The sequence below is a fragment of the Taurulus bubalis genome, assembly GCF_910589615.1.
Source record: "Taurulus bubalis genome assembly, chromosome: 15".
Taxonomy (NCBI): Eukaryota; Metazoa; Chordata; class Actinopteri; order Perciformes; family Cottidae; genus Taurulus; species Taurulus bubalis.
The window spans coordinates 7,746,453-7,770,955 of NC_136603.1; the positions used below are offsets into that span (position 1 = coordinate 7,746,453).

Sequence of the window (24,503 nt, forward strand, 5' to 3'; positions counted from 1 at the left end):
GGTGATTATTTCAACATTACACAACCAGAAAAAGCTTCAATTGTGTTTCTAAGCATAATCATTACAAATGGAAAACAGGATGATCAAACTTGTCTAAATGAATGATTTAAGCTTAAGAAACATTTTCTACCTAAAATATATTTGAGTTTGCTTCATAAAAGTTTGTTTAGTTGAAAAAAACGTTGGTCTACTTATTTCAAAGTTTTATTAAGCCTCCTTGAGTTGCATGGAGCTGAGCAGGTGCTATCAGTTTGACACTGTAAAGTTTCACCAACTCCTTTTCTCCCTTGACATGCTCACCGCTAAAAATACCTCGCCGGGTCAGTCACCGATCACTGGCATCACGGCCTCTCAGCTTGTTAGTCCTTCTTACAACTGGGCCTGGTCAAGTCAACTTTGCTACAGCCACACATGGCATAACACTCCCAAAGGAAATGTAACGCATAACCCAAAACCAAAACAACAGACCTCATGACACAAAAAAAGAAAGAAGACAAAGGTAAGGATGTGGAGGGAGACAGCTTTCAGGCAGGAGAGGGCCAATTACTGTGCCTAATGACTAAAGGAAGACAGGAAAAGGGTCAGGTAAAAGAGAGGGAACGATGTGTGAAGGAGAGGAGAGATAGACGCCTGCAGTTATTGACACACGAGGTGAATTACGACGATGGCTGGCTTCCTTAATAAGCTGTCCACAGTCTGTATGTGGCCTTGAAAAGACACAGCACACGAGGTGTGCCAGAAACAGCCAGACAGCCTCTAATGGCCTGGGAGAAAGGTGGAAGTTGATATTCAGCACGAGGAAACAAACCATGAATTCTTTGCCCATCAAGCAAAGCACAGCTGTTCTTCCTCATCTGTCTCCAGCCATAACTAGTTTAAATGTACTCCATATCACTCTTGCATTAATATTGAAGTTTTTTTTTCTGTTCGGTCGCACTGCTATTAACCATTGTTAACATTTCCTCCTTGATTGCAGATTATTCTGAAACTGTACTCAGCCAAATAGAACAGCTCATCTGCCTTTTTCCCCTTCTCTGGGTGAGTGCATCAGACACTTGATCATACTGTGTCATGCTGTGTCTGTCCCCATCCTTTCATCCAGCTCTCCATAATTCTTTCTTTCTTCCAGCTCTCTAATTAGCAAATGACAGGCCTGAAATGGGACAGAATGACCACCATCACAATGCTGCAAGACTCTCTGCCAAGACGGCAAAGAACATCTTGTCCTGGTTTGGTTATTCTGTTCTCATGCTCTCCTTACGAGGCTCGCTTTGAAAAAGACAAGCTTAAGTGTGAGACAACAAATGATGCATCCTGAACAATACTGATTGAAACCATGGAAGTGCAGTTGACTAATAGAAAATACTTTAACGGCAAAGATTAAACATTAAGTAAAAACAGCAGAAAGGGAAAGGATAAAATATCTCTGATTTGCCATTCATTTAGCTTGTTGATGAAATATGCCTAAGGTTGAAATATAACAACACTGCCTCCATCGCAAACTGCAGGTTTTGAAAGCCAAAAATCACATGATCCGAGGGAGGGATTTCTGATTTTACTGAGTAGTTATCGAGTCACATTATTCGCCTCCTCCGAATACAATGCAATGATATTTCCTATGCTACTGGGCAACAAGATACTTAAATATGTGCTATGCATGCATATAAGCATCCATTGGAATATTATAAAGATGTGTTAGCTTGTACAAATTGTGTCCGAACCTTCAAATGTGGGAGATGAAAAAGCAAACCTCAAGTTCAACAAACCAGGCTGCTGATGGATTTTCTGCAACACAACCAGGTTCTGTGTTTACATCACACCAAGCAAAAGTTGGCGCAATTTATATCTCGGTCCATCTATCCATTTCAGCGGTTTTAAATGGGTACGGGTTGCGACGGCGGCAAGCTAAGCAGAGCAACCCAGATGTGCTTCACTTATGCTTCCAGCCACATCTTTCAGGTCTTCCTGGGTTAACCTGAGGCGTTCACAGGCCACAAGGAATATACATAATCCCTCCAGTGTGTTCAACGTCTGCCGCAGGGCCTCAACCCAGTTGCACATGCCCAGAACAGCTTCACAGTGAGGGGCTCTCCTGGATACCATGACACATACTCCTCAGGGGGAAAAGTAGGAATTCATCACTGGCTAATGATGTCTTATTACACAAAGATCAGCGGTGGTCCATTCTTGTTTATGAGAAAAACACGGTATCAGCGCATCTCTGCCTAGTTCAAAGACATCATATTTTGAATTCCCAAACATCCTCCACCTGCCCCTTGGGATTATATTTTCTCAGAAAAGACGGGATGTCACAGAGTATGACAGAACTATGGCACAGGCCTGCGCTGGTGCTGATATTGAAAGGTTCTTCTCATACATTTTGCAGATTATATGTAGAGAGAACACTGCAGAAATTGATTTTTCTCTCTATAAATCAGCTAGTAATTAGTATATCTATTATCTGTTACATATGAGAAACGTAACTAATACATTTAGTTGGTTTCATGTTAATTGTTTGGGATCTACAGCCTTAAAAAGCACAACGAGCCTGGAGGACACAGCTTGTCTGCTTGGCAGTGTCTCAGGCACAGATTTACAACACTTTCTCCAGTTAACTTTTAAATTGTGAATTTGCTGAGACTGTGTTTTCCCACAATAGATACAGAAGCTCCTCCAAGCAAATGGTCTCATCTCTCTCTCCCTTCATTATGCATTTTAGTTTCTTTCTTCGCAGCACAAACACACTTTTATATATTTTATCTCCAAACGCACAAACCTCATCATACTTCAAACAATCTCATAGTTCAAAATCTCATCTATTGCATCCAAACTGTGATCGTAAAACCATAAAAAAGGTGACAGAATAATTAGTATAACATTAACTACAAATATTAATGGCTTTTATTTTATAGGCTTCATAACGCCATTCCCCTGTAAAGAGGCATGACTCTTTCATTATACAAGCTGTAGCATTTAATGCAAGTCAAATACTGCTACACACTAAATATGCCAGCAAATGCAGTACACAGGAGGTTTCTATGTTAAATTATGGATGATACAAATTAAAAATTGACCAGATGTGAGAACCGTTCTGATCTGGTTACTGCCACATGTTATAAACTGCAGGTCATCATCCCTGCACTCTTTCGACCTTCCTATGCTTTGCTTTCTCCATTGTTTAGTCTCCATCTCTCGAAACACAAGCTTCTGGCTACTTCCTGCTATCCCATGTCCGTCACAACATTATTACTAAGCCAAAAGAAGAAGAGCTGGACAAGCAAGAAAGTCAAAGAGGCAGAGCAAATGCAAAATGTTGTCTTGTCGCTGGCTTACCTTTGTGAAATCATTGAGCAACATTGGAATAATGGAAAGCCAACTGGAAGCTGTGACAGAATGCATCCGATGGGCCACAGTAAAGTGCAATTCAAACTGTCTGATAAATGCATTACCGTTACATTCTCTCACCAACAACCACAATCACTCTACCGGAGGGATTTTCAGCACATCTTGCACTTTTGCACAACTTTAAATGTAATGCGTCCTCCATTCGACAACCCCAGACATGAGTTTCCATTTAAAACAGCTGCCATTCTCATCAGGTGAGGATGCTCTGGTGATGGGTGAGGTGTCCACAGGCTGCATACTGTAAGTACAGCTCACATTAAAAGACATTGGCATCCCAGCAAAGCTTCACAGTGCCATTCACCAAACACATTTCCATACAGGGAAGGTGGACTTGTATGTGTGTGTGTGTCAGCAGGTTACCTGAGGTGGGCGACTTGCTTCTCTCCATGTCAATGGATTGCTGGTTGTCAGAGAGTTCAGTAAGGCCTGCCGCAGCCAATGGCAGCCGAGAGGAAGAAAAAGTAGACTGTGAGATTATTGTCAACGTGTCCGTTGTACGGATTTAACCAAAGTCAACTTCAGCGTCAGCCACGCAGAGCCCCAGGAAAGAGCTTTAAGTGCAATTATTCAATCTTATTGGTGATTCATCTCTAATAAACTACATAATCAATTAGCAGAATTAAATAATCATTAGTGAAGAATTGTATTTGCGATTTACCTTTCCCCCGTGAATGTTTCTTAGGATTTATGTTTGTCTTCCATGAGCAGAGTGGCTGAAACCTGAGACCTGCACTACAATCTGTTCAATAGAGCCAATATATACTTATATATTTTTTCATTTCAAACCAGATTACATTAAAATGTAAACGTGACAATAATTAGTCATCGACCGTGAGTAGTGCAGATCTCATGATAAAGTGGCATATACAATCAAAATACAAAACAGAACAAATACAGATTTGATCAGGATCTGATCCAATCTGATCACATGCACCAAGCACAAGGCCAGAATCAGAAGTTACACGTAGTTCCTTTTTAGAAACCACCGCAAATGTTGAAATTTCTAATTCTTGTTCCTTTTAGTCTGACTACAAATGTAAGGGGCTTAAGCCACATTCATTAGTGCTTCATTAACAGCCTCACTGAGTCGTCACAGTTCAAAACGTTTTGATTCATTTTATTATTTATCTCCAGTAAAAGTTTGCAGCAAAACTTCTTAATACAAATTCCCTTCAATCAGTTACACTGTTTAAAAAAAAAGATTGAAGGCATTGAAAGGGAGACTCATTACATCTTCATTGTAGTATAAAATTAAGAATCCCTTGGTAATCATCAACCAAAAGCACATATTTTAGTTTCACTGTGACTAGGTCCAGTGATAACAAGGCTTTATTCACCCCGTTATGCTTCAGTTAAAATATACATCACATGGATCATATAAAATTCATAACTGCCCTTACTTGACAGACTCAAAGGAGTGGCTCTCTGCAAAAGACATACCATACCGTTGGACAAGACTGGAAGAGGGCAGTTCTGTTTTATATGGTAAAATATAGATACAAAACAACCTCTTTCATTCCAATCATCTCTGTGGTTTGTCCTTTTGCTTTGAATCCACATCATACCTTCCCTTCCCCCCACCCCCACCCGCCGCACACAAACACAGAGTCCCCCAGCCTTTATGAAGGCCCGACTTACTCTGATAGGATGTACGGATCCTTTTCTTTGAATCTGAATAAAAGTTAGACAGGCCGCGCATGCAAACCTCTGTCAGGCAGGCCCACATGCCCACACCAGCAACCACAGAGTCACCAAAAGGTGGGAGGAGGAGAGGGAAGGAAGGAGTCGTGGAGAGGGTGGTGGGCAGGAATAAAGAGTGAGAAGTGTAGGTAGAGATTCAGGGCGAGGAGAGATGAGAGGATGTTCAGGTTTGGAAAGAGAAAGAGGTGTATGAGTAGGGTAGGACAGAGGAAACGGAGAGGAGGAAACAAAGGGAAGAGTAAGGAAAGAGTGTGACCGTAAATTAAGAAAAAGAAGGATAGATGGAATAAAGAAATGGTGGGACGGCGGGAAGGGAGGGGAGGACAAAGGAGGGAAGGGGGAGAGAGAAGAACACACAGGCTTAGAGAGGAAAAGAAAGTGAGAGCAAGCAGCAACCGAGTTAGTGTCAGGGGAAGACAGACAAGATATACCCGCCACTGAGACGCTGAAGTGATCGGCCATTTGCACCAGAGCTAAACTACTGGGCTAGCAGGCGACAGAGCATTACTTACAAAACAGCATCAAATATAGTAATTGCTTGACATTGCATTTAGCGTTTATATACTTTTTGCCGTAGACGTTCTGTCCTAACATGGTTTCAATAATGCATCACACTATAACTGGAGAAACACAGCAAGAATAATTTTATGAAATGAGTACACTAAATTTGATTTACATATATATATTATACACATGCGTGTGAGGACGACAGCCAAAAATGTTGTAGGAAGGACAGAAAACTTTCTAAAAAGTTGGAACACTACAAAAAGAGAAGAGGCCAGTGGCCTTTTGGCAATGTTTTTTGTCTTCAGCATGATATCAACTCCAGCATAGCAAGTGCTCGAGATCATAACACTACCACCTGGGGTACAGAAAAAGGGCACCGTTGCCATCGTTATTATTCCTTCCATCTCCAAATTGATTTTGAAGAGCCAACACAGAGAGGCGTTTAAAAAAGAGGAAGTTGGGAACTATAAGTGCTGTGGTAGTCAATAAAAGCACTTTATGCATCAGCAAATGAAGAAAATGAGTTCTAAAGCCGAACGCCATCCCTCCACTCACACAAATCATGAATATCTGTAAAACATTCTCAGCTAAACCTATTATGTAATAAGAGAGCTTAATACTTAAGGTTGCTCAAGGACCTTAGACATCTTAAATATTAAACACCGGAGCTGCTATGCCCTGAAATCTAGAGGTGTCAAATAAGAGAGGCGCAGCGTGTGCATTAGTAAATACTTTCTGGGCTGGATATGGTAACATTAAGTATAAATAAGAGCCTTCAGACACCATCACCAGCCAAGATCAGTAGCAGAGAAAAGGGAGGCAGGGGTCAGGCAGTACAACGAGACCTCTGTGGCTTTTGAATACAGATCTATGCTCAAGCAGGACTAAAAACAGAAAGGACAGAAGAAAACAAATGACAACATGCATAGTAATGCCAACGTGGAATGACACGCAGCCTGCTAACATGCACTTCATATCAAAGTGCAGATCTGTGACAGGCATACTGAGATGGACGGGTGTTTTTTGTCTTTGTATGTTATTGTGTGAGAGAAAAAGAGCAAAGAGAGAGTAGAAGTAAGGTTGGACTGACACAAGTTTTTGAATGCTGATATCGTTCTCATATTTTTGTATTTTACTTGTTGATGGGTTATATTTTGTACAAATAGATAATTTCATCCTTTTCATGTCAACTTTCACCTAATAGTTACATATGTTTGGTGTTTACCAGAGATGTATTTCTATCAGGATATACGCCTTTGATACAGCTTTAATACAGTACAAGCTTTAGTAAAGGACCTACCACACTATAGTAAGTATCAAAAGTAAACATGTTCTTTATGCAAAATGGCCCCTAAAACACTGTAATATCATACTCTTTTATAGTCTATAAGCAGTATTCAGTCATTCATATAATTTACTTTTAACTTTTAAGTTGAACCCAACAATACCACACAAAGTAAATGTCCTGCATGAAAAACAGTTGGTAAGAACTGTGTTATCAGAAAAAAGTATTAAAAGTTAAAGTAGCCGTGGGCCCCATCAGAGTTATATTATTACTCAAAAATTATTATTATTAAAAAAATAAAACATAATTTACATGTAATGTGTTGTTCTTGCATATATTTACTCTTCTTTTTCTTCAATTTACTTAAAGCAAACCATCACCACATAGACTAACTTTTATTTACAATAATATTGCATTGATCAGGTTAAGGGCTTGAAAGAAGTGGTATTGAACAAATATACAGGAAATATATTTAAACCACCTACACCATAGATTTCAGATTAAGATAGATCACATGACCACTGATAGATCAGTCTAACCTTAGAAAGATAAAGAAAAAGAGAGAAAGGAGACAGAAGGATTAGGAAGAAGGAACACCAGCAGAGACAGAGAGAGGACAGGTGAAGAGAACAAAGACGATAGTATGGATCTACCAACAACATTATTGACACATTATTGTGTGGCTGCACCGTGAGTGTTGGTTGTATTCATGCACGTGTGTGGGCAAGATCCCAGAGGTGTGTGTGTGTGTGTGTGTGTGTGTGTGTGTGTGTGTGTGTGTGTATGCGCTACCTGAGGTGGACTGTCTGTTCCTGCGGGGAGAGCGGGTAAGGCGTTGGTACGGGTCGGCAGCTCCGTACAGATCCAGTGTCGACATACACAACAGGATGGTTTTCTGCAAGTAGTCCACCACTGCAAGGCCATTACAGTTCCCAAACGCCAAACTGGACACACACAAACACGGCAAGGAGGCACGTGCACATGCACAGACACACACAGACAGACGTTTGCATTTACACTGTTGGCAGATGTATTTCACCAGGTAATTCTCACTGACATTAAAAGGCTCTACATGTAGCACTATCAAACACTGTCAAATTAACTTTGGCATTTTGGTGTAATGACTGTCTTTATCTCACACTGCTAGTGCTGCTGTTGAATAGTAATACCAGATTCCACATGAGCTCCATTGCCACCTCCTGTTCTAGAGCGCAGGGTTTAACTGAAGAAGTGAAACGTGTTGGCAGTACTTCTTCTGTTTGTTTTTGAGCAAAAAATGTTCAAGTTGATAAGGCATTGACCAGAATAAGAAGAAGTACACAGACAAATGGTTCTATATGTGTTTTTTTCAATCCAGCAATCAGAAGAAAATGCTCAAAAAAGCGAGGCAAACAAATACATGGCACTCAAGCTTGTCGCCCAGTCATTTATTGCTCTCCTGCATCCACCATGCAGATGTCTGGTTCACTTTACATTACTGTCACATGGGGTGATGGTTTGGGTTGTGACAGCAGCTGCGTTGTCTCTGATTGAGAGCATTTTCCCGAGTGTTTGGAAGGGCCGTGTGTCATGTAGTCTATGTAAACAGCAATGTCAATACCACAAGCATGATTACGCATGTAAGAACCCATCAGTCAGAACACACCGCTAAGTGGAAAGGCGGCAGTGGTCAAGCACCACCCTCATCCAGCTCCTTCGCACAAGCGACAAAAGAAACACAACTTGAGTCCTAAGACACAAACAGCAAAAAAGACATGGAGCTCCACGACATTCATAGATCAAAGCTAAAGGCTCAACAGCTGAAGAAAAATGGGGTAAAGAAAAAAGTTTTTTTACAGTCTGTCATTTGTGTTTTTGTACAAATCTACCACTAATTTCATAACGTCCAAAAGGAATTCAGTCAGTCAAACTCAAACAGCATTACTCCCCTCACTGATCTATGTAAACTACACAACAATGAACTTATTCTTTGGCAGAGACATGTGCGACATACATGTGACCAAACGAGACAGACGTGTGTCTTTGTGTTGCCTTTAGTAAAATAAAGACATGAGGTAGTGATGTATTTCTGTTCACATGCTTCTGGTGCAGCCTTCATGTAATGACGTTCACTGTGTGTTGCAATGTTCACGTACACCATGCGAAAATAAACCGAAATGTCAGTGTGTCTGCATGTGTTTTTCAGACAAAGTTTCTCTTCTATTCAAGCGGTGAATAGCTTTACAGGAGAAAGGCAAATGATGGCCCTGCCTTGACCCATATAGATATTCTTTAAAAGAGCTGTGATTTTATTGGTTTCCGGCAGCAGAACTTCTATTCACAACAAAACCATAGAAGTGGTCTTTAAGCACTCAGAGCTCAGGAAGTCAATCAACTCCTCTCAACATGAACTCTCAACAGTTACCAAATCAACATTAGGCACTTTACAAAGTATTAGAAGTATATGTTATCTTAAAGGAAAGACATATAGAAGTGACAGTAATGGTTCAGTCCACTTGCGGAGGCTCAGTTCTGACTGCATGCCTACACCAATGCATTGATGAAAGCTCAATGCATCTTTAGGTCGGTTTGTGTCCAATTTTAATATTGACTGAACTATACTGTAAGCGAAGGTGGTGCTAAATAAGGAACTCCATAGTCCTCGACCCTACATCCTAATATCCAAATGCTTTTAAGCCCTAACCTTTCATTAGGCTCTCACTATTATTCATAAATAAAAAAACACAAACATAACCGATTCATCTTCAGGTTTGCACTGCTCTCCCTGCATGTGCAATAACACAATTACACACACATTCACATGACAGACGGGCGTATTGAACCTTCCATGTATCTCGTTGCTACCTGCTATTCACTGGCAAGTGGCCAACACCTTAACCTCTCCTCACTGCAATCCTTGTTACATATATGGCCACTTTTTTCTGACTGGCTGGTTGGCAAGTGTATGTATGACGTCAAGAAGCCTGAAACCTCGTTACAGGGAAAGATTTAAATACTGTTCTTACCATGTGATCAAGGTACAATAACTGCACGCAACAATAGCAGCAGTACTAACCATAACTATACTGGTTATACAAACTTAATATTTTACCTCTACCCTTATCCATGGGTTAGTGCTATTGTGTAAACCAGTCATTTACAGTTAACAATGAAAAAAACATTTGTGGTTTCTTATTTGTAATCTTTGTTATGCTTCAACTTTCTGCTTTATGTCCAATTAAGCTGTTATGACGGTACAATAAAGCTGAATAATCATGTGAAGTTGCAACATGTCATTGATCAAAGATTTCAGAAGCTTTGTTCGTAATCAGTTTGTGCAAACTCCTCTAAACTATCTTTCTGTCCTGAGTGCAGACCATCAAAGATTTGGAACCGATCAGCACCAATGATGAAAAGATGCCTTGCCCATATTCCTAATCTAGACAGACAAAAAGTCACACAGATGGACACTTGGACCAGCAGACTGAGAGACTGCCATGCATCTGGAGACTTACAGGCCATAGGCAGAGTTGATGTCCAGGCTGGTGATCTGCTGAGGAGGTTCTCCATCTACCGATAGCAGCTGGATGACCAGCTCTGCCTGGTAGCCAGGAGGGACCCGAACCATCCGGTCCTTCACCCTGAAAAAAGATATAACGAAGAGTGCTGTGTAATACATATATAGCATTTAGTTGAAAATAATTCACTGGAAAAGTGTAAATAAATAACTCAAAGCAAAACAAATACAGTGGAAAATGCAGACTGATGGACACATCTGCTACAAATGTGCACATAGCATCACATATGTTGAAGATGGCAAAGCTACAATCCTCTGCCAATGCGTTAGAATGTCAATTGATGGATCTCGCCAGTGTGAAGGGCTTTAACAAGCTAATCACAGCACTTACTTTGAATCCAATCAACATAAAGGGTAACCTGTTTTTACACACCGTCATCCCCGAACACATGAACACTTTATTACAAACAATAAGGCATCATCAGTTTAGATTTAAAGAAACGTAGGATATGTTGACTTTAAGTGAAAAAAATGTTTTTTAATCAAAATCAACAGTCCAGTATGTACTTTACTGTGAGCTGGAACTTATCATTTATCACAATGACAATTGAATTATTTCTTGACAGAGGAGGGTCATTGTTCTCCTGTTCCACGTTTGAGTGTCTGTCAAGTGAAGAAGATCGATGGTCTTCATCACAAGTTACTTGTTTTGCCAATATGCCAATACTTGTGCATTACTGTTATTTCAAATAACCAATTTATGGTACACTGTCAGACCAAATGATTTGTTAAAACAGACATTTGTTGTTATTTGTTGCAGAGAAATGATGATGTGTGTGAGGAGATCTTACTTAATGCAGGGGATGCTGTCTTTGTTACCCTCAGGCGTGCCGCTGCCGGGGCTAGCTGGGTGTTGCTGGTGGGCTTGAGGCGAGTGGGAGCCGGACTCCGAGAAGCAGGGATTGTTTTCATTATCAGACGGTGAGATGACATCCTCCGCCTCACATTGTAGCCGCACCTCCAGTGACTGAAGATGACACAGACAAAAAAAATAGATTTAATCCTGTAGCAATGTGACTACTAGAGTGAACTACATCCACTGAATTAGGGTTTTGGTTCCCGACAATGTTGGATGGATAGACATTGGCAGCATTTACATTGGAAGATCTCCCTGTAAAACAAAAACAAGGCTCAGTTCGTAACATAAGACACTTAGGATTTCAGAGAAGGTGTTTGTAAGAATTACATTTGACCTTACTTACCCCCCTTTTAACGCACATATATTATAATTTACCTGGATTCTCATCTCACTCACCACTATCTGAGTGTTGGCATCATATTTGCTGAAGCGGTACAGGATGATGTGCGCTGAGATGCCAACCACACAGAAGATGCGACTCTGGGGGCACCAGCTGACCATTTGAACAGCAAAGGGGTCTTCCTCCACCAACTCGGCTGCCCTGCCCTCAGCAGGCTTTGGCTTCTCAAAGGCTTTGGAGGTCTTCAGCTTGTACAACATCTGTAGTGTGACTGGGTAGAGAAATGGTTAAGCTTGGTCAAACTATTTCTAGTGGAAAACACACTGTAAATGCAACACACATACAACTGACATTGCCACTGGTGGAAGCACCTTTATAATGAGGGAATATGTGGCTCAGTGCAACTGCATGGTATGATTCTAGGGATTTTGGATGGCAGTAGACTTGTGGTACAAGTGGATAAGCTTTCGGACTGTGGCTACACAGGAAAAACAAATTCACTGATGGTTTTGACACTAGAGTTTTCTTTATAATAAATATAAAAAGATACAATAACAGCAGCAGCATCGAATTATTATTTATTTCTAAACAAAAATAGTGAAGGTCGTTGGAAACATGCGCCTTCATTGTTTGTGCACATTTAACTCTTAGCGAGGCTGGACTTGAGTCAATTATAGCAAAACAATAATGGCAAGTAATAGAAACAAAAAAACAATAATATATGAGGAAGAAACATGACAAAACGTTGAGCAAGAAAAAATGAAAGAAATAATATTCATTTGAGCAAGCTGTGTAACAAAAGCCTGAGTTCAGCAAAGCTCAGGAAGACAGAAAGGCTTAGAGAGTAAACTTACTTGCAGATGCGTCCCAAAACTTTATTGATCCGTCAGCATGTCTGAACAAAGAGAAAGAATTGTTTGTCCATTGTGGAAAAATTGGTGTGTTTTTTTTGCACCAGCTTTATTGCTACACATTTCCAACTGTAATAAATGTCATAGCCATCTTACATCTTAAAAATTGGGCAGTGTATGATGATGACTGATTATAAATGTCGGATTCTAGTGTTGCCTAGAAGTCGCTACCACCCAGTGCACATGCTTCAAAACCAATTACCGTCAGTAAGGCCCCGTGCTGGGCCAATCCTGTCATGATGTTAGTGTGGACACACATATACTGTAGTTTTCCTTGTAGTTGTGATTACGGTATCTTTCTCTCGGATCTCAGCTTGGGCTAATAATTGCCATGCATTTGGACTCTGATCTTTCTGTACCGACAAAATATTGCTTTTTGATAACGCTGACATACCCCGTGACGATGATCTCTGGGTAGGTGTGGGAGCCTAACGTCCACGTTCCCCCGGCGACTGGCCACTCCTGTAATGGTTACAAACAGAGTGTTGATTATTTTAACAACTCTAGCACATCATCTATTGCTTTTCTCCCACTGGGCCCAGTTCATAAACTTTCATTATATTCGAAAACACAGAATAATCATGTTCTGGATTTATTTTCTTCAGTGTCCAACAACACATTCTTTCATCTTCAAATACAAATCTGTTCCGATTAAAATGACTCATATGTTGATAACCCATAATTTGCTTCAAGTTCATAGCAGCAATTATTTAGTCAGGCTGATTTAATTTCCATAAATTGTGAAGATCATTCACATTGCAGTAACCTTGAGAGACCAGAGCCGTGCCGTGCACAGGTGCACCATTATACAAGCACCGTCTAACTTTTGTACAGCATCTGTCAACAACGTATACAAAAAAATCATTCTGCAACCATTACTGAAAAGATGTTTAGATTTTATTTTACTTTGCACTTGGTCAAACACACATCAATTAGAATGAATTACCAAACAAGAATGAAAGGAGAAAGAGACAAACAGTAGCTCATATTTTCCCTCTCCTACCTTTTGGCTGTAGCCAGTCTTCTTGTGTTTAGCTCCTATCGAGTAGAGGATGGGGATGATGTCGGGCGGACAGTCGGCAAAATAGGCTGTGCAGGTAACTGGAGACTCATGGATGTCCATGGGGTAAGGATTCTCAAAGACTGGGAAGCTGCCAGATACGTGCATATGATATGGTATAGTTTAAGCCACTTTGTCAAAATGGGCAGAAAGGTAAGGGGAATTAATCACGAAATAACAACAAGGAGATAATTGATCTGTTCATTCAAGGTTATCAGAAAAGTATCCATTAGAGTTAATTAAAAATGAATTACAGGATCAGCATTACTAAAATGTCTTATCTATATTCTGTAATCAGACTACAGGTGAGGTAAATATAGCACTGCTATGTGTCTGCATAAAAACATGTCTGCTATTCTGTACCGAATACATTATTTACATAACAAATGCTAATTATTGCTTGATCAGTAAACTTGATGAATATGAGTGTGAAGATACAAACTGTATATCCGGTATTAAACAATCTAGGTGCAGACTACTTATTTATGTTGACAAGTTAAAAAAAGAAAAACTTAACATTAAGCCATCATGAGATGTTTATATCTAACAGCTTAAATTAGGTAACCTAATTAAGGCAACCTCATTTAAATCCTCCTACTCACTCTCTAGGTCTAATGTATGTGTCTTGCTACTATTCAAATGTATCCCAGGCCTTTCGTGGTAATCTGTCACAACTGCACCACATCAGCACCTTTTAACTTCACTTTCATATCTTTCAATAGTGATACGTTAATTTAACTGGAGTGGCAGCACTCCCGAGAGTCATCTTCTATCAAAGATTCTCCCTGAAGAATAGATTCGAGTGGCACTGGTTAGATCTTTAACACTTTCATTTTGTTATCAACTGTAGCTGGATTTCCCCTATGGATGAAAGGTGTAGGCGAAGAAGTGTGTTCCCCTGATGCGATGTCAGGTGATATCTTCTAACATCAAAAGTTGTCATGTGATGAATGATGGGACTCGCTCAGTAACATGCAGCTTTGCTGTGACGAAGATGTATTTTAATATGTGTAAAACATACTTGCTCTGTGTCAGATCCACCACGATTAAGTCCTTCTCCAAAAGCACCACCACTGCGTATGGCTCCTGGACCTCTGTAAGATACAAAGCCAGACTGAAGAGAATCATGCTTAATCCACATTGACATCAGTTACAACCACATATAAAAAATAATGTGATCAATATTTCAACTTTTTTGAGTTTTGCATTGTTGAAATTTACGTAATCTTCAATATGTGAAAAATATTCAACCTTCTGCACATACAAAAAAAGAGAAGTGGCGAGATTATATTTAATCTTGCAGAAGGACAGAGGATTCTTTCAAGACTTTGAAGCACACGTTTTTTAATCAAAAGATTACATTAGATGCACAACATAGGCCAAGTTTATTCATTGCAAATAAAAGATTCACCTCATCTTTCTTCGACTTTTTTGTAGTCTTGGTTTGTGTATTGATTGATTCAAAACCATAAAAACCACTGAGCTGAATGAAGAAAATACGTGACATTGGTTTGTCACTGTCTTCGCATGCACTTACCGTTGTTGTATGGAGTCTCGCAGAGTGCCATGAACTCTACAATAGGGTAGTCCATCTCCAGCACAGTGATGGCCTTGCCATGCATGATGGTTAACGTTGGCCGCCGCCCTGCCTTGTCATAGGAAAGACCCCCAGAGAAGATAACAAAAGGCTCGCTGTTGTGGAGGGAGACGAGTAGTACATTAATAAATCAATAAGTTAAACCATTTGATAGATAGACATGTTGTATGATACAAGACAGAGGGTTTACAATATATGTATAAGCCAATTACGTAAAGCCACTGAACACATATAATACATGTGTGAAGAAAAGAGTGAATGCAATCAATATGTGTATAAATCAAATATATTGCTTGGCATTTATTCACAATGCTTTTAATCTGTATAATTTATTACAATCAAATTGATTAATTCCCCATAAGCACATTTTAAGGGGCTACACTAATAACATATTGTTTGATTTTGATTAGCACCAAGTGGGGTGTCACAGGCAACCTTCTTGCTAATTCACTACATGGTGAAATAACCACCACAGGATTAATCTCGCTGTGGCTGTATTCAAATCATAATTTAGTGAAATTAGGTACTTAAAAATACTGGCCATCTGGATCAAATTAGTGATTTAAAAAACACGCACCTGTTCCTCGTGGTCTTGTACTCCACTTTGAGTATAGGTTTACATGACTCCTTTCTCCCATCCTTCTGTATCTTTCCTTAATAACAGGAATTAGCAAAATAATGAATAACATTTCAATTTCAATACAACACCACATTTACTGTACACATCAGAACGGTGCTCCTTGAGTTCAGCTCTGCACTCAACACAATCACACTTGAGGCTTGTGCACCTCGCCCTGCAACTGGTTATTAAACTTCCTCGCAAACAGACCTCAGGGGAGTCGAATTGCCAGCCACACCTCCTACGTTAGTGATAAACACCGGAGCCCCCCAAGGCTGTGTGCTCAGCCCCTTCCTGTTCACACCGTACACCTACGACAGCGACCACAGACATGAAGATAAGCTCTGTTGTGAAGTTTGACGTCACCGTCATCGGCCTGTTCCAAAACAACACGACTTCATATAGAGAAGAAATCAACAATCTTGCAGAGTTGTGCTCACAAACAACCTGATTCTGGTGAAATAAAAAGCTAATAAACAGATGTATTTCTTTTTTATGGCAAAATGACTGTGCCCAGTTCTTGTTTACTTTTACAAAAGGAGCAATAGAAAGCATCCTGGATGGAAACATTACAAACTGGCATGGGATGTGCACGGCCCAGGACAGAAGGGCTCTATGGCTGCTGATTAAAACATGTGGATGGAAACTTTGTTATTATTATAAGAACAACTGCATGTTTTGTTAATCTCTCTTCCCCTTTCATGCCATAATTCTATTCAGCATAACGTCCTCCATGTCTGCTGTATTCAATGGACGAATGCAACACTTACAAACCTTGTGCTCCACAGGTTTAAATATAGTGCAAGTACTAGTAATAGTGACTAATACGTAGCATTATTAAACGAACAGTTCTATTAAAAGAGTTTTACTTTGAAGGTAAAAAACTCTTTTGGTCGTACTATACACTTCACTTTCTGATTAATGGGCACTGTGTATCCAATATTTCTTTTCGGGGAACAGCAGACCATTATCAGAGCACATTACAGAGAGTTATTTTTCATTTGCTCACAAAACGCAATCATAATTATGCCTTTGATATAAAGAGGACGGCTCTCTGCTGGAAGTCAGAGAAGCCGTGGGTTTTACCTCATGTGCGTAGGGCGCTGAACAAAAGTCTCTCTGAAGAAATGAAGAAAACATGAAAGAAATAATACTTCTATCACTGTAAGACTTACAAAAAGGAATAGAAAATGGAATACAACTATAATGTACATGATCTAGCAACTAGATTATGCATAACATGATTGAACAAATAAAAAAGCATGTCTTTAATCATTCTAGTGACATGCATCTGTGCTGCATCTATCATCTACATATTTTATTTTTCAACACAATAAAAAGTAATGTTGTCTCCTTGATAAATAAGTAAAAAAGACTTGAATATAGTAGTTTGCCAGAGACAACATCCCTTCTGATTGAAGACGCATTGCTTGTCATGCATAAAGTATCCGGCTGCCAAAGCTCTGGTCAAACAAACCAACAGCTGTATAAAGAAACATCAAATCTGAGTTTGGCGACAGAAGCATCCAGAAATCAAAGCAATTGCAGCGATACAAAGTCATTATGAACACTCAGGCGTTTAAATAGGATGGCAAATCACCACAGATGTGATGATTGGCTTACAGCGCCAGAATCACTTCATTTATCTATCTTGGAACAGAACAAGCTCATTTATTTACTACTAGAATAGAAGGAGACTGCGTCCTTCTCAAGAGATGACATGTTTACTCTTATTCTTTTTTATATACTTTAATGTCATTTTCCGCTCCCTCTGTCCTGTTCCTTCCCTTTCCCTTCACTCTTGCCTTGTATAATAGCAAATATCTGGCACATAAATAATCTGGTGGCCTGTAACCACGTCTCCAGGCCTGTTGACCAATCATTTATCGCCCACGTCCTTCCCTCTTGCCTTCCTGTTTTGCGATTTTGACTGAGACCACAGCCCACAACAAGGGACTATTCATCACCGTGGATCTGACAGGGTCAGGGTGGCCTGCCAGTGCACAAGCCACACCAGAGCAGGAGAGAAACAGAAAGAGGACTCGTCAGAGGAAGAGCACATCGAATTACATGTGGCATGGATTTAGAGTCAGAGTCATAAACCCAGTGTGGAACTATTCTCAGCTGACAGCCAATAAGCAAAAGTGGCGATGACAAACATCACGCATCACAATTTACCAACTGTGAAGCAGTTTAATGTTCCACCACACAAAGCTGAAATATTCTAAACACAATAACAGTAAAACTGCTATGTGATGTTTGATTTAGCAGAAAATATGTTTACCGTTAAATTGAGAGATCTAACAAATGTTTTTAATCTCATATTAAACACACATTTGCAATTCTATAGCGCAGAACGAACATAAACATTAAGCTGGAGTAATTTTCTGCGTCCTGTAGCTGTTTGAAACTCAACCCCTAGACAAACTGTGAGGCATTAATTAATTCTACCATAAATACATTAAATCAGAGGTTTATGTATGTATGTATGTATGTATGTTCAATTTATGTATGCTGTATTACAGTAGAGCTAATTATCAAAGCTTCTTTTTGTTTAGCAATAAATAAAAGATAAATAAAGTGTGGCTGTGTGTCTCACCATGAGGGTAGGTGACCTGGAATGGCTTAGTGGTGTTTCTGAGGTTCCACATCGACAGGCTGCCGTCTGAGTGACTGCACATGAACTGCTTCCCTTCATGATGCCAGCCGACTGAATGGATGGCCTGCGACAATGAGGCAGAGGGAATGGATGTTAACAAATATGTCATATACTGTATATGTCAAAATCAGATATCATATCATATGATATTGAAAACTGTTTTTTTTTACCTTGTGAGTTTGTGAATGTGTCTGTCAGTGGACAGTTTATTGTGACACCATAGAGTCAAAACAAATTGACAGTCACAATTGGGATCACACCAGCTGCTTAATCGGCGTAGTTCCGACCATAAAACCCAGCCGACCATAAAAATACACTTTTAATCTACAAAAACAAACTAAACATCGTAAAATTGTAAGTCTTTGCCAAATTCTGTGACATTCTTTCGAAAAGCTCTTTCAAAACATAATTCCCAGCTAATCATGTCAAAGGCACAGAGGTTATCAGTTGTCTGAAAGGGAATGCATTGAGGGAATTAACTTCTTAGGCTCCCACAGTCCATTAGCAAATGCACTCTAATGTTTCCTAAACATTGTATTTTTGTGAATTTGATGCGGTGCTTTTGAAGAAAATTAAAGGTGCACAACATAAAAAGTGCAAAATAGTAAAGCCAAATAAAGTAACACAAAACAGCTAAATATTACTTGTGAACAAGGGTCCAAAGATTTTCAATTACATCAGTTTGAGTGGTCAGACTACAGTCCTTCTATCTGTGGTGCGGTTCTGTTTGTACTTGGCTGAAGAGGTGTGAGACAGGGATGCCATGCTTTGCTGGAGGAGATGGACATGAAACCACATTAATGAGTGTGAGCAGGATGTGACTCTTCACGGGAGATAAGAGCGAAGGCAGCGGATGCAGAGGACAAGTGCCACAAGGTGATAATGTCTACGGGGCAAATTGGTTTTGAGGCCGCGGGGGTTAAAAAAATAATAATTAGGGGGATGTGTATGTTTGAGAGTGATTCTGACAGTGTGTGTTTATGGAATGGATATTCTCAAATCAACCTTGGATAAAATGTCCAAAGAAACATACTATATACTGTGTGTATGTATATATATATAGATAGATAGATGTATATATATATATATATATATATATATATATATATATATATATATATATATATATATATATATATATATACATATACATATACACACATATATGCTATCTTTGACCAATTTGAGGCCATTTAAAAAATGTGGTTATTCTTGTGGGCGGGGGAGTCGGCTAGAAAGACCTGGCAAGCCCAAACGTGTAGTGAGGGTGAACTGGGAACGTCTGGCGGAGGATCCTGTCCGGGAGGTCTTCAACTCCCACCTCCGGAAGAACTTCTCACAAATCCCGAGGGAGGCTGGGGACATGGAACCCGAGTGGACCATGTTCAAAGCCTCTATTGTGGACGCGGCTGCTCGGAGCTGTGGCCAGAAGGTCATCGGTGCCTGTCGTGGCGGCAACCCGAGAACCCGGTGGTGGACACCGGGGGTGAGGGAAGCCGTCAAACTGAAGAAGGAGGCCTTTCGGGCCTGGCTGGCCCAGGGGTCTCCTGAAGCAGCTGACGGGTACCGGCAGGCCAGAGGGGCTGCAGCTGCGATGGTCGCGGATGCTAAAACTCGGGCATGGGAGGAGTTCGGGGAGGCCATGGAGAAGGACTTTCGGTTGGCCTCAAGGAAGTTCTGGCAAACCATCCGACGGCTCAGGAAGGGAAAGCAGGGCCTACCCCAGGCTGTTCTCAGCAGGGGGGGGGAACTGCTGACCCGGACTGGGGACATCGTCGGGCGGTGGAAAGAGCACTTTGAGGAACTCCTAAACCCGGCTAACATGTCCCCCGGAGAGGGGGCAGCGCCGGAAGACTTTGGGGTGGTTTCTCCCATATCCCTGGCAGAGGTCGCTAAGGTAGTCAAAAAGCTCCTTGGTGGCAAGGCGCCAGGGGTGGATGAGATCCGCTCTGAGATGCTGAAAGCGCTGGACATTGTTGGGCTGTCTTGGTTGACACGCCTTTTCAGTGTCGCATGGGGGTCGGGAACAGTGCCCATGGACTGGCAGACCGGGGTGGTGGTTCCCATCTACAAGAAGGGGGACCGGAGAGTGTGCTCAAACTATCGTGGCATCACACTGCTCAGCCTCCCGGGAAAAGCTTATGCCAGGGTGCTGGAAAGGAGGCTCCGACCGCTTGTCGAACCTCAGATTCAAGACGAGCAGTGCGGATTCCGTCCCGGTCGTGGAACAGTGGACCAGCTCTTTACCCTTGCAAGACTACTGGAGGGGTCCTGGGAGTTTGCCCAACCAGTCTACATGTGCTTTGTGGACTTGGAGAAGGCTTTCGACCGGGTCCCTCGGGGGTTTTTGTGGGGGGTGCTGCGGGAGTATGGGGTGCCGGACCCGTTGGCACGGGCTATCCGGTCTTTGTACGCCTGCAGTAGGAGCTGTGTTCGTATCCTCGGTAGTAAGTCAGACACGTTCCCGGTGGGTGTTGGCCTCCGCCAGGGCTGCCCTTTATCACCGGTCCTGTTCGTGACTTTCATGGACAGGATATCTAGGCGCAGCCAGGGGGCGGAGAGGATCCGGTTCGGGAGTCTCGGGATCGCCTCTCTGCTGTTCGCGAATGATGTGGTCCTGTTTGCCTCCTCGGATTGTGACCTTCAGCATTCACTGGGGCGTTTTGCAGCCGAGTGTGAAGCGGCAGGGATGAGAGTTAGCGCCTCCAAATCTGAGGCCATGGTGCTCTGCCGGAAACCGGTGGATTGCTCCCTCCAGGTGGGGACAAACTGCCTACCCCAAGCGAAGGAGTTCAAGTATCTCGGGGTCTTGTTCACGAGTGAGGGTAAGGTGGAGCGGGAGATCGACAGACGGATCGGTGCGGCTGCAGCAATAAAACAGGCGTTGTACCGGTCCGTCCTGGTGAAGAGGGAGCTGAGCCGGAAGGCGAAGCTCTCCATTTACTGGTCGGTCTATGTTCCAACCCTCACCTATGGTCACGAACTCTGGGTCGTGACCAAAAGAACGAGATCTCGAATACAAGCGGCCGAAATGAGCTTCCTCCGCAGGGTGGCCGGGCTCACCCTTAGAGATAGGGTAAGGAGCTCGGACATCAGGAGGGAGCTTGGAGTCGAGTCGCTGCTCCTTCGTGTCGAAAGGAGTCAGCTGAGGTGGTTCGGGCATCTAGTCAGGATGCCTCCTGGACGCCTCCCATTAGAGGTTTTCCAGGCACGTCCAACTGGTAGGAGACCCCGGGGAAGACCGAGGACACGCTGGAGGGATTATATCTCCCGGCTGGCCTTGGAACGCCTCGGGATCCCCCAGAATGAGCTGGAAAGTGTTGCGGGTGAGAGGGAAGCCTGGGTCGGCCTGCTGAACCTGCTGCCACCGCGACCCGACCCCGGATAAGCGGCTGATAATGGATGGATGGATGGGTTATTCTTGTAATAGCACCCTTTTCCATTTTAAACTGTTCTATCCTTTTATTAATATTATTATTATCATGAAGAGTGTGTTCTGTAGTATAGTTGGTATAATATTACAGATCCCCAAGCTACAAAAAACTAATTATCATAGTTTTCTGGAAATGGCAAAAGACAGACATGAAACAGCTCTTTTTAAATTTCCACGGGCCATTGGTGTCACGAGAGCTTTTTGAACATGTCCAATGATAAAGCCAACTCTGCATGAACATGGCTAATTTTTGTTGAGATATCCTGTTCTCTACTCACTACTATCAATTTCGCCATTCATATATCCTTCTTCCTGCTGCTCCAATTGTTGAAACAGGACAGAATTTTTACAATTATCATGACCCAAGAAACACCAAAAGCCTCGGGAAATGTTCCCGTTAATGTCAGAGTGACATGGAATAGAAACAAAACTGTCCCAGTTCAGGGCTGTGTATGAGGAGCTCACCTCATCGTAGTAGATTCTGAAGTCGGCCTTCTTGCCCCGGAGGTCCCATTGTACGATTGTCCCGCTTTCAAACCCTATAAGCAGCTGCGGAGGAGAGTGACAAGGAATGGAAAACAAGGAAGTGATGAAACACATTTTTCCTAGCCTAAAATAAGATGATGAGCACAGCCTACAACAGTACCAATGTAATTGACATATTTGCTGTAAAGAAGGGGAGCCTTATTTCCCTGTAGCACCCCGAAGAATATGTTTCCTACTCCCCCTTCATTCTCTTTTAAGTCTTTGCTTTTCTTATTGAGACCAAGTTTCACAGCTAGCCTGCTTGTGAGTTTTCTGGTGAGATAATATATACACAGGCATAATTTCTAGCGAGTGTACTACTGAGAATGGAGAGAATTTAATTCCCCCTGCATGAGTCTGCTTTTGTATGTGCAATTTGCAGAACATGTAGCAGGATATGTCAGAGGAGACTGACAATACAAGGATGCCAATTTGTAAAGCTACGTCCTGGACTGATGCCAGACTGATGTCCAGCGTCTTTTGCAAACCTAACTCCTGTGGTCCACAAAGTGGAGCAATGACTGGTGTTGTGACATTTAAACACATATAGCTGTATTGCATTTAGAGTATGCAGCACTTTGATAAACACACACGCACATACATTCTCCTGCACATGTCTTTATCACCCACATTATTGGAAACAGGCATCCATGAACACACGGCTCTCACATGCGCACACACACGCACACACACACACACGATAAGAGGGTGGAGCAAAGTCGACACCATCTGATCACAGATCAGAGGAGATGGGAAGTGAAGTTGGAAGAGCACATCCTTTAAGAAAGAGTGTAGGAAACAGCTCTCGTGCAGCGAGGAAAGACTGTGTGACATCTCACAACTCAGAAGATGGGAAATAGAGGCCAAGGGAAAAAAAAAGTCTCTTATAAACGTTGCAGCCCTAAAGCTTTACATTAGTCACACCAGCAGTTTTGTTAATGCCAAGATGTCCTGGGCATGCACATACATTCGTATATTCTCAAAGTTATGTGGCATGTGGATGTTTATCTACTTTGACATGCAAATAATAAATATGCAACGTCATCTTACCAAAATATATTTTTTCTGCAAAAAGTATTTGTGTAATCATGACGTGAGTGATTCATGCACATTTTGTGACTGTACTGGCAAGATACATCCATGCATTGAAATAATACCACAGGAGAAACGTTAGCATTAATAATACTATATTAATAATGTCTGAATTCCAGGGTCTGGATAATGTGAGTGCTGACCAACACACATGACTTGCTGGGACACCTAAATGTACCCGAGTCATCACTAATGTTGATAGTTACACCTTATCATACAAGTCAAAATGTCTGCCGGTAAAAAGGCTAATATGTCTGATACATAAACATACCAGTGGCTTATCAAACTGTTATGGTTAACTTGTTACTTTAAAAAAAACACTACTTACAGATCCAGCAAACATGGAGCAAGGTTTTTTTTTTGTCCATCGGATAAATTTAAGATCATTGGCTGACTTCTCTCTTATTATAATTTGAACAAGGCAGGACAGTGTGTCATTGTATTTCATTAATCAGTGTAAATTGTTTCTTTCTATCTAAAAGAACATGTGTGATGTCATCAGCATTTGATTTTGAGCCTTTTTTCTTTTTTTTCAAACTGTCCTTGACCAAAAAAATGTATGATTGAAATGAATGTTCTCAGAATGAATATCTATTCCATGCTGCAAGACCGACGGTGTAGGTTTCGAGCACGAAATGCAAAGGCTTTGAGAAACATAACTACATCTGTCCCCTTCTCCAACCGTCCTGGCCATTGCAACATAAAAGATGAAGATCCTATTTTTTAGGGTGGGAACATTAATTCCTCAAAGTTTTAATGGCACTTGCAGCAAATTGCCTTTTCTTGCAGTGAGTGATGGCAGAGTGCCACAGCTGCTGTACCCTCGTGTCTCGTTTTTTTTTTGTCTTCACAGCTTGTCAAGTCTGGTTTCACACAGAGGCAGTGAAATGCATCGAGAAAATCAATGGTCTCTTCCTTACAGCAACATCCAACATTTCAAAAAAAATTGAAGCT

General features: G+C 41.4%; 1 protein-coding gene across 1 annotated transcript in view; it reads right to left on the reverse strand.

Moving 5' to 3' along the window:
- Positions 1–24,503, reverse strand: part of stxbp5l (syntaxin binding protein 5L) — a gene marked incomplete at both ends in the record, with an annotated part of 138,423 nt that overhangs the window by 19,339 nt on the left and 94,581 nt on the right. The window contains 14 exons of the mRNA XM_079231421.1: positions 3,766–3,831; positions 5,044–5,112; positions 7,691–7,842; positions 10,393–10,518; positions 11,246–11,421; positions 11,710–11,924; positions 12,508–12,548; positions 12,959–13,026; positions 13,568–13,715; positions 14,646–14,718; positions 15,162–15,316; positions 15,799–15,874; positions 18,440–18,563; positions 22,398–22,481. Of these exons, the coding sequence (XP_079087547.1) occupies positions 3,766–3,831; positions 5,044–5,112; positions 7,691–7,842; positions 10,393–10,518; positions 11,246–11,421; positions 11,710–11,924; positions 12,508–12,548; positions 12,959–13,026; positions 13,568–13,715; positions 14,646–14,718; positions 15,162–15,316; positions 15,799–15,874; positions 18,440–18,563; positions 22,398–22,481 (1,573 nt within the window). The remainder of the gene's footprint in view (positions 1–3,765; positions 3,832–5,043; positions 5,113–7,690; positions 7,843–10,392; positions 10,519–11,245; positions 11,422–11,709; positions 11,925–12,507; positions 12,549–12,958; positions 13,027–13,567; positions 13,716–14,645; positions 14,719–15,161; positions 15,317–15,798; positions 15,875–18,439; positions 18,564–22,397; positions 22,482–24,503) is intronic.